At 29.1% G+C, this 13,192-nt stretch overlaps 3 protein-coding genes across 3 annotated transcripts; 1 reads left to right on the top strand and 2 right to left on the bottom strand.

The window, feature by feature from the left end:
* Positions 1-2,873: 2,873 nt before the first annotated feature.
* On the top strand, positions 2,874-6,065 carry LOC128957408 (chitin deacetylase 1-like). The gene is made up of 5 exons (XM_054303194.1): positions 2,874-3,139; positions 4,261-4,494; positions 4,580-4,729; positions 4,799-5,120; positions 5,179-6,065. The coding sequence occupies exons 1-5, from the start codon at positions 3,079-3,081 to the stop codon at positions 6,011-6,013; spliced, it is 1,602 nt and encodes a 533-aa protein (XP_054159169.1). The 5' UTR covers positions 2,874-3,078; the 3' UTR covers positions 6,014-6,065.
* A 330-nt stretch (positions 6,066-6,395) lies between these two features.
* Positions 6,396-8,089, bottom strand: LOC128965014 (cytochrome P450 3A24-like). The gene has a single exon (XM_054311670.1). It carries the CDS (start codon positions 8,087-8,089, stop codon positions 6,488-6,490), a length of 1,602 nt encoding a protein of 533 aa, XP_054167645.1. The 3' UTR covers positions 6,396-6,487.
* Positions 8,090-9,138: 1,049 nt separating this feature from the next.
* LOC128965228 (lysosomal alpha-mannosidase-like) lies at positions 9,139-12,701 on the bottom strand. The gene is made up of 6 exons (XM_054311882.1): positions 12,020-12,701; positions 11,034-11,942; positions 10,501-10,973; positions 9,739-10,435; positions 9,646-9,690; positions 9,139-9,581 (listed from the first exon to the last, which is right to left on the bottom strand). Exons 1-6 carry the CDS (start codon positions 12,699-12,701, stop codon positions 9,139-9,141), a joined length of 3,249 nt encoding a protein of 1,082 aa, XP_054167857.1.
* Between the last annotated feature and the right edge of the window lie 491 nt (positions 12,702-13,192).

The raw sequence follows: 13,192 nt of genomic DNA, 5'->3' as shown, positions 1-13,192 counted from the left end.
TTTTTTATATAAACATTTTTAATTAAAATAAAATTATTTATTGATGTAATAATATAATCTAATATATTTATTGATGGATTAAGGTTTACAAAAATATTTATATTTAGTGATTACAAAATTATACAATTTTTGAAGGTTTCTAAAGTATTAAACTAACATTAAATAAAGCTATTGAAGGATATCTTATTTACTGATTATAAAGTGTTTATGAATAACTGTTAAGTTATTTTTAAAAATGTATTTCTAAACTTTATTAAAAAACAATTAAAATTTCATTTTAATCTAAATAACTATTTTCCAATGAAATAAAATAATTTAATTAACAATTTTTATAATACTAAATATATGTGATACATATTATGTACAGTACTAATGCTAACCAAGGGGTTCACTGATATTATTTAAACGGGAAATCCCATAAATTTTAAAACAATAATTGTTTTTTATAACTTTTCCTGGTTATAGATAAATTAAATTGCTAACTTACATGAATTTTATTTTATCTTATTTAATATCTTATGAATTTTTGAAAATATTAGCATTAATTATAAATTTAGATTTATAGTTAATTTCATATACTATACAATTACTAATGTAATAGTTTTTAATATTCATTGTTTAATAAATATATTACACTCACACACAATATTTTGCCACAAATGGGCTAATTTTAGTCAAAATTTTAGCAAATATTAATGACACCCATGAATACAAATAATAGTAAATTAACTCTTTTTCCTAGATTTATACATAATTTATACTATCATTATAATTATTTTATAGTGTTGTAGTTATTCATATTGTATTCAAAAATTATAATTACAATTAAATAATAAATATACAATAACTTTTGAAGTTTTTATTTTATAAATATAACACCAAAAAAGAGAAATTTTTATGTCTATAGACAAATTACTGTATAATTTTTAATTTAATTTTCTTCACTTTTTATTCAAAAAAAACTATTGCTTTTAAAAATACATTTTATATATTAAAATAAACTATTCAGCTATAGATTCAAATATTAAATAAATATTTAAAGATTTTTAGTATTTTATTGTTTTATTTTAAACTCTTTAGCATTTTTAGGTTAGACTTAAAAAAAAACATTTTTATTGTATCATTTTTTTAGTGTAATCTAAACACTTAAAGTTATACCTTTAAGTGCTTAATAGGTGAATAAAATGCACTAAATTTTTAGTGTATAGTGGGTGTCACCGGAACTAAATTATGTATTTTATTATATATCTATTTATGAAAAGAAGTTATATTAAAACTTATATTTAAACTTATGTTTCTTAATTAATTAATAAGTTATATAACTTTTAAAAAATATTAATAAATAAAATAATATATAAAGTCTAATAAAAAATCAATTTGTTATACAAATTAAATACCAATATTTGTTATATAATAATATAATTTGATTTATATACTATTACAAGTATAATGATTACAAGTATTATTATTATATATTATGAGATAATTTTGATGTCATTATAATTTATATATTGATTTATGCATTATTATTATTATTATTATACTGTTTTCAATAGCCTAAATTATAAATTATTTTGATTTTTTTCTATTTGCTTAAAAAGGGTTAAACAAGAAAAATTATAAATTAAAATAAAATATAATAACAATATTTCAAAGACATAATAAATAAGTACATTATTATAATGTTTTCTTAAAACTAGTCACAGTTGCTTTAATTGATTTACAAAATAAAAACTAAAAAAACAAATAAAAAATAAAATAAACATTTGTATGAAATGGGAATTTAGTTTGCATTGAAATATAACAAAAAAAACATACCTGGATTATGAATCTCAATCAACCAAATTGTAATCAGACTATAACTTAGTGACTAAAAACAATAATTGATTTGCCAATAGTTTTTGTTGTTGTTGTAAAACTATGTATTGAAAAATTATGTAAAAAATTTATTGAAGAGTTTTTTAATTTCTGGTCATTTATTGCCTAAATTATTGGGTTATATTGAATGTCAAGGACTTAATTACAAAAAAACTTATATAATATATTAAATGCTATATTACGAGACATAATAAGATTGAGGTCGATATTAAAGCAAACAATTCATTGTTGAGAACAGGAATTGAATTTTAGTATATTTTATAATTTATAATATAATACAGTAATTATACTTTATATAGCATTTACGGTACTGTATATACAGTATATAGAGATGATTGCATTAAAGTTAATATTTAATTATAAGTTTCAATTATAATTTCGTGAACTGTTTGATAAATTAATGTTAATTGTTTTTTATACTCATATTTCTAACTTAAGCACAGGTATGACTAATATAGTGAGTGTACTAATCCTTTTTTAATGAAACATAATAAATGTGAAATATCATCAAAATTAAGGCTTGTTTTCAAAATTTAATTAGTCCGACTCCAGTATGTATGTGAGTCACCCTAAGCACGGGTGGGCAATGAATTTGGATAAAAATAAATTCAAATTTCTGTCGTTCACATATAAGATGAAAGTTTTTGTTGTTGTATTTATTGCAAAACTAGTTATTAAGAGGTTTTTAGTGATATCACATGTTTTTTTATGCCAAGATATCTCTAAAGTGAAAGTATTGTTATATAAATGGTGTATAACTTCTTTGAAACGGTTGTCAAACCAGTTCCTCCAGAGAGCGTATGCTTTACTAATCGTAACGCCTGCGGTGGTCTGAGGTCTGGGCCAACGGTGCGAATATGGCGCCCACGGAGTCGATCTCTGGAGGGAACTAGTCTTATGACAATTCTCTCGATTGGACGATATGTAGGTCAGGGGCAATACATATGCCGATTCTTGCAGAGGAACTGCATTATTCCGATCCATTGCTTAAAAAGTTTTAACACTTATATATACAGGTATTTCTCTTATGAAATGACTACAAAAAATCTTTTTAAGTAACAAAGTTTGAACAAAAATTATTTTTTTTGTGTGAGAGCACCGTTAGCTTTTAACTGGTGTGTAATTGTGTTTATTGAAAGCGTGCACTGCTTTATTGGACAGTCATTTAGTATAGTTTATTGAAACAATTTGGCCATAAAAATGTATGTTTTCTCACATTTATTACTGTCCGTAATATTTGCATCTTTATTTATAAATCAAGGTATGTCTCGTATAAATTTATAACTTTAATTAATATCTAATATATATATATATATATATATATATATGTTACTAATTAGTTAGTTCTCCAAATTGCAAAACTATTTATTTAATTTTTATCTATTATCTAAGTTTTATTTAAATTCACAGTTTATGCAATATATAGAACTGTATATGTATTTAGCTTTAAATAACATTATTGTTATCTAAATACTTGTTTTTCAAAAAAAATATATACTATTTATAAATTATAATAAACTATATTGTGTTAATCACAATTATAGCACCAAAACAGGGAAAATTAATAAAAAATATTTTTTTGGACCATTTTTCTGCAAAATACGACATTTAAAACATTTTTCTGGTTGTATAAGTTATGTAATGTATAGGTTGATGACCTAATACCTGGGACCTGAAATGGGTCATCAAACTGATTAGCAAATTGACACTAATTTAGTTACAATAATAATTACTATTATTGACAGTTTGGCACATCATATGTAAATAATCTATAATGTATACTTCATTTAATTTTTAACACAATATTTATTTAAATTGTTTAACTTTTTTTTAAAAACATTGACACTAAAGATCATTATGAAAATACTAAAATAACTGTATATTTCCTAAACAATTGTGAATTAGGTTTGTTAGGAAGTACTTTATAAATAATATGCAAAACAATTTAATATTTATGATATAAATTTTTATTATATAAAAATTTTACATTAAGTTACAAAAATAAAATAAAAAAGTTTTTCGCTTTTATAATATTAAGAAACAATTGTTTATTCAAAATATAAAGTTAACGATATAAGGATTTATAAGGAACTCTTAGAGATTTAATTATTAAAAAAAATATATTAAATATTATTTTCAAAGTGGACTTATAGTCCAAAAATCAACTTTTTAAAAGCAAAATTATGTCAAATACACACTTTTATTTGATAGATATCATAAATTAAATAATCATTATCAAGATATAAAACTTGAATACTTTACATACTTTTTTAACGGGAAATGTGTTGAAATAAAAAGATTTTCAAAAAAAAAAACTAAAATATAATATTTCAAAAATTAAATGAATAAAAGTCTCTTACGTAACATGTTTTGTACAATCAGTTTTGAGCTCATTTATTGCCAAACGACAAACCGATGAGAATGACGCCGAACTTTGCAAAGGCCGACCTCCGAGTGAATACTTCCGGTTGACCGCAGATGAGGACTGTCGCGATGTCGTCCGGTGTTCTGTTCAGGGATTGCTTGCACTTCGGTGTCCATCTGGTCTTGCATTTGATATCGACAAACAAACGTGTGATTGGAAATCAAATGTGAAAAATTGTGCCCAACTCGAGAGTAATTAATATTTTTTAATTATTTGTTTGATCCACAAATTGATTTCCACATTCTTCATAATTTAACTTTATATCTAACTATATAGAGCCTCGATTGGCCACACCGTTGTTCGCCACCGATGATCCCATCTGTGAGACGGGTAAACTTGCGTGTGGTAATGGAGATTGTATTGATAAGGAACTGTTCTGTAACGGCAATCCTGACTGTGCCGACGGATCAGATGAAAATGCTTGCAGTAAGTAATCCATAATATTGTATGGATTGGATTGGATTTGTATTAATAAATAAATAATTTTTAATATAGCGGTCGAAAAAGACCCGAACAGAGCCCCTCCCTGTGATCAAAGTCAGTGTGTCCTTCCCGACTGTTTTTGTTCCCCCGACGGCACACAAATTCCGGCCAAATTAGAGCCGACAAATGTTCCGCAAATGATTATGATATCATTTGACGACGCCGTCAATAACAATAATATTGATATTTACGAAAAAATTTTCAAAGACGGCCGCAATAACCCCAATGGCTGTTCAATTAAGACTACGTTTTTCGTGTCTCACAAGTATACTAACTACTCGGCCGTTCAGGAAATGCACCGAAAGGGTCACGAAATTGCCGCCCATTCCATAACGTATGTCATTAAAACAATAAGTATAATAAAAAAAATCATTTTATTTATCTTATTATAGTCACAATCCAAGCGAAAAATACTGGAGTGAAGCCAACCTCGAGACCTGGGCTAAAGAGATGGCTGGAGTCAGGCTTATCGTTGAGCGCTTCGCCAACATTACCGACAACTCTATTGTTGGCGTTCGGGCCCCTTATCTGCGAGTCGGCGGTAATAACCAATTCTTTATGATGGAAGAGCAGGCTTTCCTTTATGATTCAACTATAACCGCACCGCTCAGCAATCCTCCTCTATGGCCGTATACTTTGTATTTCCGAATGCCCCATAAATGTCACGGAAATGGACAGAATTGTCCGACCCGTTCACACGCTGTCTGGGAAATGGTTATGAATGAATTAGACAGAAGAGATGATCCCAACTTTGATGAAGAGTTGTCCGGTTGTTCAATGGTTGACAGTTGTGCTAACCTTATTACAGGCGACCAGTTTTACAACTTTTTGAATCATAATCTTGACAGACATTATAAGACCAATAGAGCACCGTTGGGTATCTTTTTCCACGCCAGTTGGCTGAAACTTAATCCCGAATACTTGGACGCCTTTATCCAATGGATTGATGAGACACTCGACAAAAATGATGTCTACTTCGTCACAATGACACAAGTGTTGCAATGGATGCAATCGCCGACTGAGTTGACACAGATCAAGGACTTTGCCCCGTGGAAGGAAAAGTGTGATGTCAAGGGTCAGCCTCTGTGTAATCTCCCGAACCACTGTCCAACGAGCACTCGAGAGCTGCCCGGAGAGACCATCCGTTTGCACACTTGTTCCGAGTGTCCCCAGAACTACCCGTGGCTGGAGGACCCAACTGGTGATTACTTTGCTTTTAAAAAGTAAACCGAGTCATTAACAGTATACAGTATATATAGTATAAATTTATATATATATAAACTTATTTATATATATACTTATAAAGCAAACATTTTTTAAACAATTTAAATACACAATTGTCAGCAACTAATTGAGCAATAATTAAGATTCTCATGAATAACATTAAATTATCTCATTATTGATTTTTAAAAAATTATATATTATTATTATAATGTAAATGTAATAAACAATATAAATTAAATCATAGGTAAATCTTGTTTAATAAAAAAGTAAATATAATAAATTAATATTTAGTAATTACGGTAATGTTTTAAAAATTTATTTTCTATTCAAAAAAAACTATTTTAGCAACATTTAATATTGCGTAAATGATAATTATAATGCTAGATTAAAAAAAATTTTAGTATATAATATAATCACCAATAAAAACAAGACAATAAAAAATGAAAACATATAATTGGGTTATTAATTAATATAATATTAATCGTCAGTTGATATGAGAACAGCTTTAGTAAAGACACCAGTTTTAGGAGTCATTGATATAGTTTTGAAATCTCTTTGAATGTCTCCCAATTCAGTATTGTTTGATTCAATCAATTTATATTTAATTAATAGCTTAGCAATAGTTAATTTAATTTCCAGTAATGCAAACCGCATACCAATACAATTACGCGGTCCGACACCAAACGGCTGCCAAACTACTGGATTAACCAAATGTTTGTTTTCATCAGAAAAGCGATTTTCGTCAAACACTTCCGGYTTTGTCCACAGTTCTGGATCTCTATGAAGATAATAGAGCGGAACTCTTATGTCAACTCCTTTCTGTAGAGTCAGTCCGTTGTAGTGGAAATCATTTCGTGGGGTTCGCGATATAAATGTAGTGACGGGTGGATAGACTCTCAATGTTTCATATATGACTTGTTCCAAGTATTTCAGTTTTGTTACAGTATTATAGTCTAACTTTCCTTCCGTTTCCATTAACTCCTTAACCTCTTGCCTAACCTTTTCTTGAATATCTTGTTTATTGATTAGAATATGCATCAAATAGCCGAGTGCTGTACTGGTTGTCTCATATCCGGCTTCAAAAAACAGGACAGCATTGGCTGAAATCTCATCGTCGGTCATCTTTGACTTTTTAGACCACTTTTCTTTAACTTCAATATCATTATCATCGTTCATATCACTACTTATAGATAGTTTATCGTTAGACAACATACCACTTGCCTCAGACTCCAACATGAGTTGCAACAAATCTCTTTGATTATTGGATCCATTGTTAGCTCTTCTTTGTTTAATCAATTGGTCGCTAATCTTTAAGAGAAATCCGTGATCTGAATAACCAAAGTAATCCTTGACTTTGTCTATCAATATTCTGATTGGATTTATAATAAACCGAAATTCGGGAAACACTAGCCATAGAAAAAGCAATACCTGTCCGACGCTTACATTGAATACGGCTTTAACGGCCTCAATGACGGCGTCTTCATCTTTTGTTTGAGATTCAGAGTCAAACCCGAAGCCCGCTTTGGCTATCGTTTCCATAGTCAAGCCTTGAAACAGATCATAGATATCAAACTCTTGGCGCTGTCTTTCATTATCAGCCACTCTCGACAAGAATTTATTGATTGTTGACTCAATGATTGGTGTCATTTGTTTAAGTTTGGCACCGCTGAAGGTCGGCGACAGATTGCTTCTCATTTGTTTCCAACGACTGTCTTTACAAGAGATCAAACTGTGTTTGAATCGTGGATTTGGATTCAAACCGCTATCATTAAGCAATAGTTGACGTTTGGAAAACTCGTGAAACTCTTTGATTTGTATAACTTTTAGTAGTTCCGGATCGGCTACCAATACAAACGGTTTTCCGCCCAAATAATAACCAACAATACGACCGTATTTTTTGATCCATTCTTCATGACATTTGGCGTAACCTTTAATTTGATATTCTTTAAAATTACCCCAAAGTATGTGCGGTTCTGGTCCTGGGATACCATTTCGTTTCAATTGAGACATCAATCGTTTTCTCCATTTATACCAAACGATAATTCCGACGACAATTGTTAATATTAAAACTTTTAACATTTTATATTATATTATTTTATTTTAAAACTTTACTATTAATAATTTGTTGCTTAGTTTTATTAGTATAAATATATACCAATTTATATAAAAAAATCTATATTTAAACAAAATCCTTATCACAATACGTATTTAAATTTAAATGTTTATATTTATAATCTATTTTATCGGTAATCGCATCGCACCCTAACGTACTCTCAATATAAAAATAATTAAATATTACTATTAATATATTATTGGTTGATTTATAATTATATAGCAATCAAGTATTCAAATAAATATTGGCGATATTGTATAAAAGTTTAATATTATTGAAAAAATCTAAACCAATTATATTACTTGTATTATAAAATTATGTACTGATTTTACACTTTATTTGCGTGCATTTTTTAAAAATTTGAAATATCATCAAAATTACTATTTATAATAATCTTACTTAACCACACTTTAATACATATACAGGTACAGTATTTTTGTATAAACATTTAATCAAAAATATTTTATAAATTTTTTTAAATGTTATAATAAATAGTATTATACATATCTGTATATTTCATTTTGTAATATCAATAGTTAAAAACTATTGTTTAGATACAATCAGATGTACAATATAATTATTACAATATTACGTAATAACCAACTATTTAATAGTTAAATAATAAAATAATTTAATTTTTGTAGACATTATTTTTTTGTAATTTTAATAAACTGAATAATAATAATTGATTTTAATAAACTATATGATACCGTAGCTATACTACACCCTGGTGCATCTTTATGTAGAAGTTTTAAGATAACTAAATTAAATCATAAAATAATTTATAATAAAACAATTAAATATAAACATGTCAAGTATAATATTCAAAATTGTTATGATAAACAAATGATGGCCATGTGAGGTACATATACAGTAAGTGCACCCGGGTGTAAATTTTATACTGGGTGTATACCAGTACATAATTATGCGTTATTTTCAAAATAGATAGGCTTAAATAAAAACAAAGCTTATTAAAGATAAATAACTTTATTTATTATGATTTAATATTCAATAATTAGCAAACCATCACTTGATGATTAAAACAGTCCTCCTTTTCCCAATCACCCCAACCGTAATAAAATTTATGATGCACTTTACCGACTACTACTGTCTCAACTTTACCAAAAAATAAGTCACATTTGCCGACATAAATTGGATTAGACTGGCCATCGTGTCCGGCAACAAATGACCGATCGGGTACAGCATCGGCACCATGTCTTGGAACCCAATCAAAGCCGTGTCCGACTAATACCTCATAATTATTCATAGTTTTATATGACTTTCCTCCTAATGTAACAATACATCCCAACTTTTCATTGGCTTTGCCGGGAATTATATCATTTACTTGTTTATGTCGGCATATATATAGCGGTGAAGAGTCGATATCAAAGCCGCCAATAATGGCATCGCTTGGGATTTTGCTGCCGGATGTCGATACCCATCGTAAAGAACAGTCAACTGAAAAAAATAATTTTGAATTTTATATAAAATAATTAATTCAATTAAAAAAGACATTGAATACCTCTTTGGCTGTAATCTTCAACAGTCATAATAAAAGTTCTGATCTCTTGTGGATTTAATCCAATTTTTTTAATATCAATAATATTATTGTAACTATTATTTTGTATATCATTTGAAATTGTCTTTGAATTCCATTTGAATTTCTTCTGTTGTGATTCTGTAAGCAATTGATTAGCACTTAAAGTCATTTCTTGTATTTCTTTAATTATCAAATCTTTAAACAAGTTTTGTAAGTCAACCTCTACTGGGTTTGACAGTTGATTATTGTCTTCTTTTTGGTAGAAGTGCTCCAAACGGACTAATACTTTATTTTGTGACCACTTTTCTAATGTCAACAAATGAACGTTTGGTAGCAATTCATTATTTAGACCCGAATAGGATGTCTTATAATTGTTTTTATAGCTTTCCTGCGATTCCTTGAGTGGTGAGAATGTTATCAACGGTTCCATATAAAGTCTTTGACTCAAATCTCGGTATAAATTTACAGATTCATTGATTGGTCTGAATAATAAATAATGTTTTCCTCTGATTACAAGACCTTTACCATCAATACCTGTTTCATCGAGAGGGACAGGATTTTTGGGAATGAAAAGCCTTCGGTCAAACATAATCTCCATCTGTCCGTCCGCCTCACTAGAACCTCCCTGTGCTCTATCAGTCATAACTGTTAATTGCATATCTTTTTGACTGTCTTTTATGAAAATTCTTTCATAAATAGGATAATAATTGGCAGAAATACTGTTTTTCGATTGACCACAATTCTTCAGTTGAGAAGTTCGTACTCTTTTAATCTTTTAATGACAAAAAATAATTAAATATATTTAGCATTAATATAACAATTCGTAAAAATCATTACATTTTGTCTTCCGTTAGCGTCAGTAAAGAATTCTTGATGAGTGTTGAGATCAGTTTCAAATCTAGTTATCACTTCTTTACCAATATTGTCTTCAGACGGTATGGAACCGACAATCCATTCGAGTTCTACATATTCTTCGTCTTCATAGACACGGACAGTCTGTGTGAGCCAATCGTTCCAGACTTGTGTTACTTCATGAAGTGATCCACTGATAGTCACTGACTCTATCCTAACCGCATCTCTATTAATATCAGTGACCTCTCCTTCGGCGCAAAAATCATAATTATCATCTTTTGTTGATTTATAATATTTGAAAGACTGTTTCAATGGATACTCTTTGCCATTGTTTAGTTTCATTGATAATATATTTCCATTATTTGAATCCAAGTTTAGAGTAAAACCTTTTCCTTTCATTTCAATTGTATTCTCAGTTAGTGTCCGTTGAGAAGCACTTGAATTTTCTAATGATTTTCCTAAATATTAATAACTAATTAATAATTTCAAACAAATTTGTAGTCAAATTCAATAATTACCTAATTTTTTAACAAAATAAGTGACAAATCCCATAGCATTGAGATTTCCGCGAAAAACTAACTCATATTTTGCTGAAGTGGTTCTCTCAGGTATTTTAATCAGTTTTTGCGAAACGGGAACCACATGTATATCATTAACTTTGGTACCATTGCTGTCATACACTTCATAATTATCATTTGCATTAACAGGAATTCTGAACCATTGAGAGACAGGTCTTGCAATGGGATTATAGATAATTAAAGTGAATTCATTTGAATTTTCCGATACATAACATTGACTAATATTAAGTCTGTCGCAAATCACTTGTTTGGGTATTGTTTTAATGGACTCTTGTTTTGGTAAAAGTTTTTTATATGTCCTGTTAATGACTTCGCTGAGAGCATCGCTGGCGCTATAAAGTCTTGATATGTAATCATTGATTGTCACCTGTGGTGATGTACCGGTGATGGCGTCGTGATGTGTCATAACTCCGATTTCATTTCGACCCTCATTCACAAATGGTTCAACTTCTGGTATTCTGGTGATTGCGTCCAACTGTTTGCTTATTTGCAACAAACTGTTTATCGATCTCTCCTGACGTTTAAGTGACGGACGGCTTGTGAAGAAACCGGTAATAAAAGGAAAATAATCTTTTTGTCGGCTTTCAAACGTATGGCCCAATTGGTTGACTGCTTTCAAGTAACACATGGGTGTTGAGTAAAATATATTGACGTCCGGATGAAACTCGTGAACCGCATCAATAAGTTTGTCGAGATTTGTGAAATAGTGATCTGCGTTATTGTATTTGAAATCATCACCGAATGTAATCAACACGTGATTTGTTCCGCCAAAGTCTTTGTTCCACTGATTACCGATCGCTACAATTGAATCGGCCTTTTGTTTCTTATTTGTCGGATTTATATCATTTCCTATCATTACAATTATTAATTGTCATTTAAAAGACATTTAAAGATCAATGTGTTATTTAATTTATAATAATTAATACCGGATTCAAAGTCAAAGCCGTTTGGAGCGCTATAATGATTGTGAAGAATAGTCGTAAAGATATCACTTTTGGATCCCAAGTCAGGGCTGGCATTCCATATGAATTCACCCTTTGGTTCGACACCCCTATTGAATACATGTCCGTCGAAACCCATTTGTGCGTAAAGTGATGCCATTTCTTTAGAAGCGCCAAACGGATCGATTTGCCACGAAATGAGTGGACGACCGCATTTGCCAAACAAATTGTCCAAAATTTTCAGACCGTATGTCATTTGATCAATAATTTCATTGTAGTGAGCATTTCCCTCATCATTGACAGTATAGCCTCCGTTAGCAAATGCCAACTGACCCGAACTCACTAAAGTATGAACCAAATCACGGGTCTGTTGGTTCTGTTCAGACCACCACCGGTTGAAGTAATAGGTCTCCACTTGAGTGAAACGTCGTTTAGGGTTTTTAGCCAATGCGTTGACAACATTTGTAATGATATGCTGTACGTCGTCCTGATAATAGCCATCAGCCGTCTTCAGCCAACCGACATCATCGTGACTGTGAGATATGATATGAATGTTTAACTTATGTGAATCAGTTTGAATACATGACTCGTAACCACAATCGGCAGATATTTTACTAATTATATATAAAATCAAAACGATTGAAACTACTGCTATTGTTTTAACCATTTTTAAAAAACTAATTTTTTGTTTAATAGGTCGACAAAACAAATGTATATATAATAAGCAAATTTATATCTTTTTAAATATTCTTATTATATCTAATATCCTATTTAATTGAATAACGTGTGAAAATTAAATATGTTTTCTAATTATTAAATCTCAATAGAACTTAATTTAAGTTCAATTATTGTTAATTGTTATCAATAATTGTTATTTAATATAATAATTATTTGTTCTAGGTAAAATCAAAGTTTTTTTTATCACTTTCTAATAATTTATCAATTGTAATTCAGGTAAATAATATAATTTATTTGACATTGAAATTGTGTCAATGTTATTTGTGATTAGTCAAAGTTATGTGATATCTTGTTAGCAAATGTTTAGCAATTGATAAATCATATAATTTTAAAAATTTATTTTAATTCTAAAACTTCTAGTTCAATTTATTTTATAATAGTTAATAAATTGTTTTATATTTATTAAAAAACCAACTAAGT

Source organism: Oppia nitens, unplaced genomic scaffold (assembly GCF_028296485.1).
Source record: "Oppia nitens isolate AA-2021 unplaced genomic scaffold, nextdenovo-longstitch-racon4-pilon3 scaffold10_pilon_pilon_pilon, whole genome shotgun sequence".
Classification (NCBI taxonomy): Eukaryota; Metazoa; Arthropoda; class Arachnida; order Sarcoptiformes; family Oppiidae; genus Oppia; species Oppia nitens.
The sequence above is the reverse complement of the archived record's forward strand: the minus strand, read 5'-3'. Positions and strand labels throughout refer to the sequence as shown.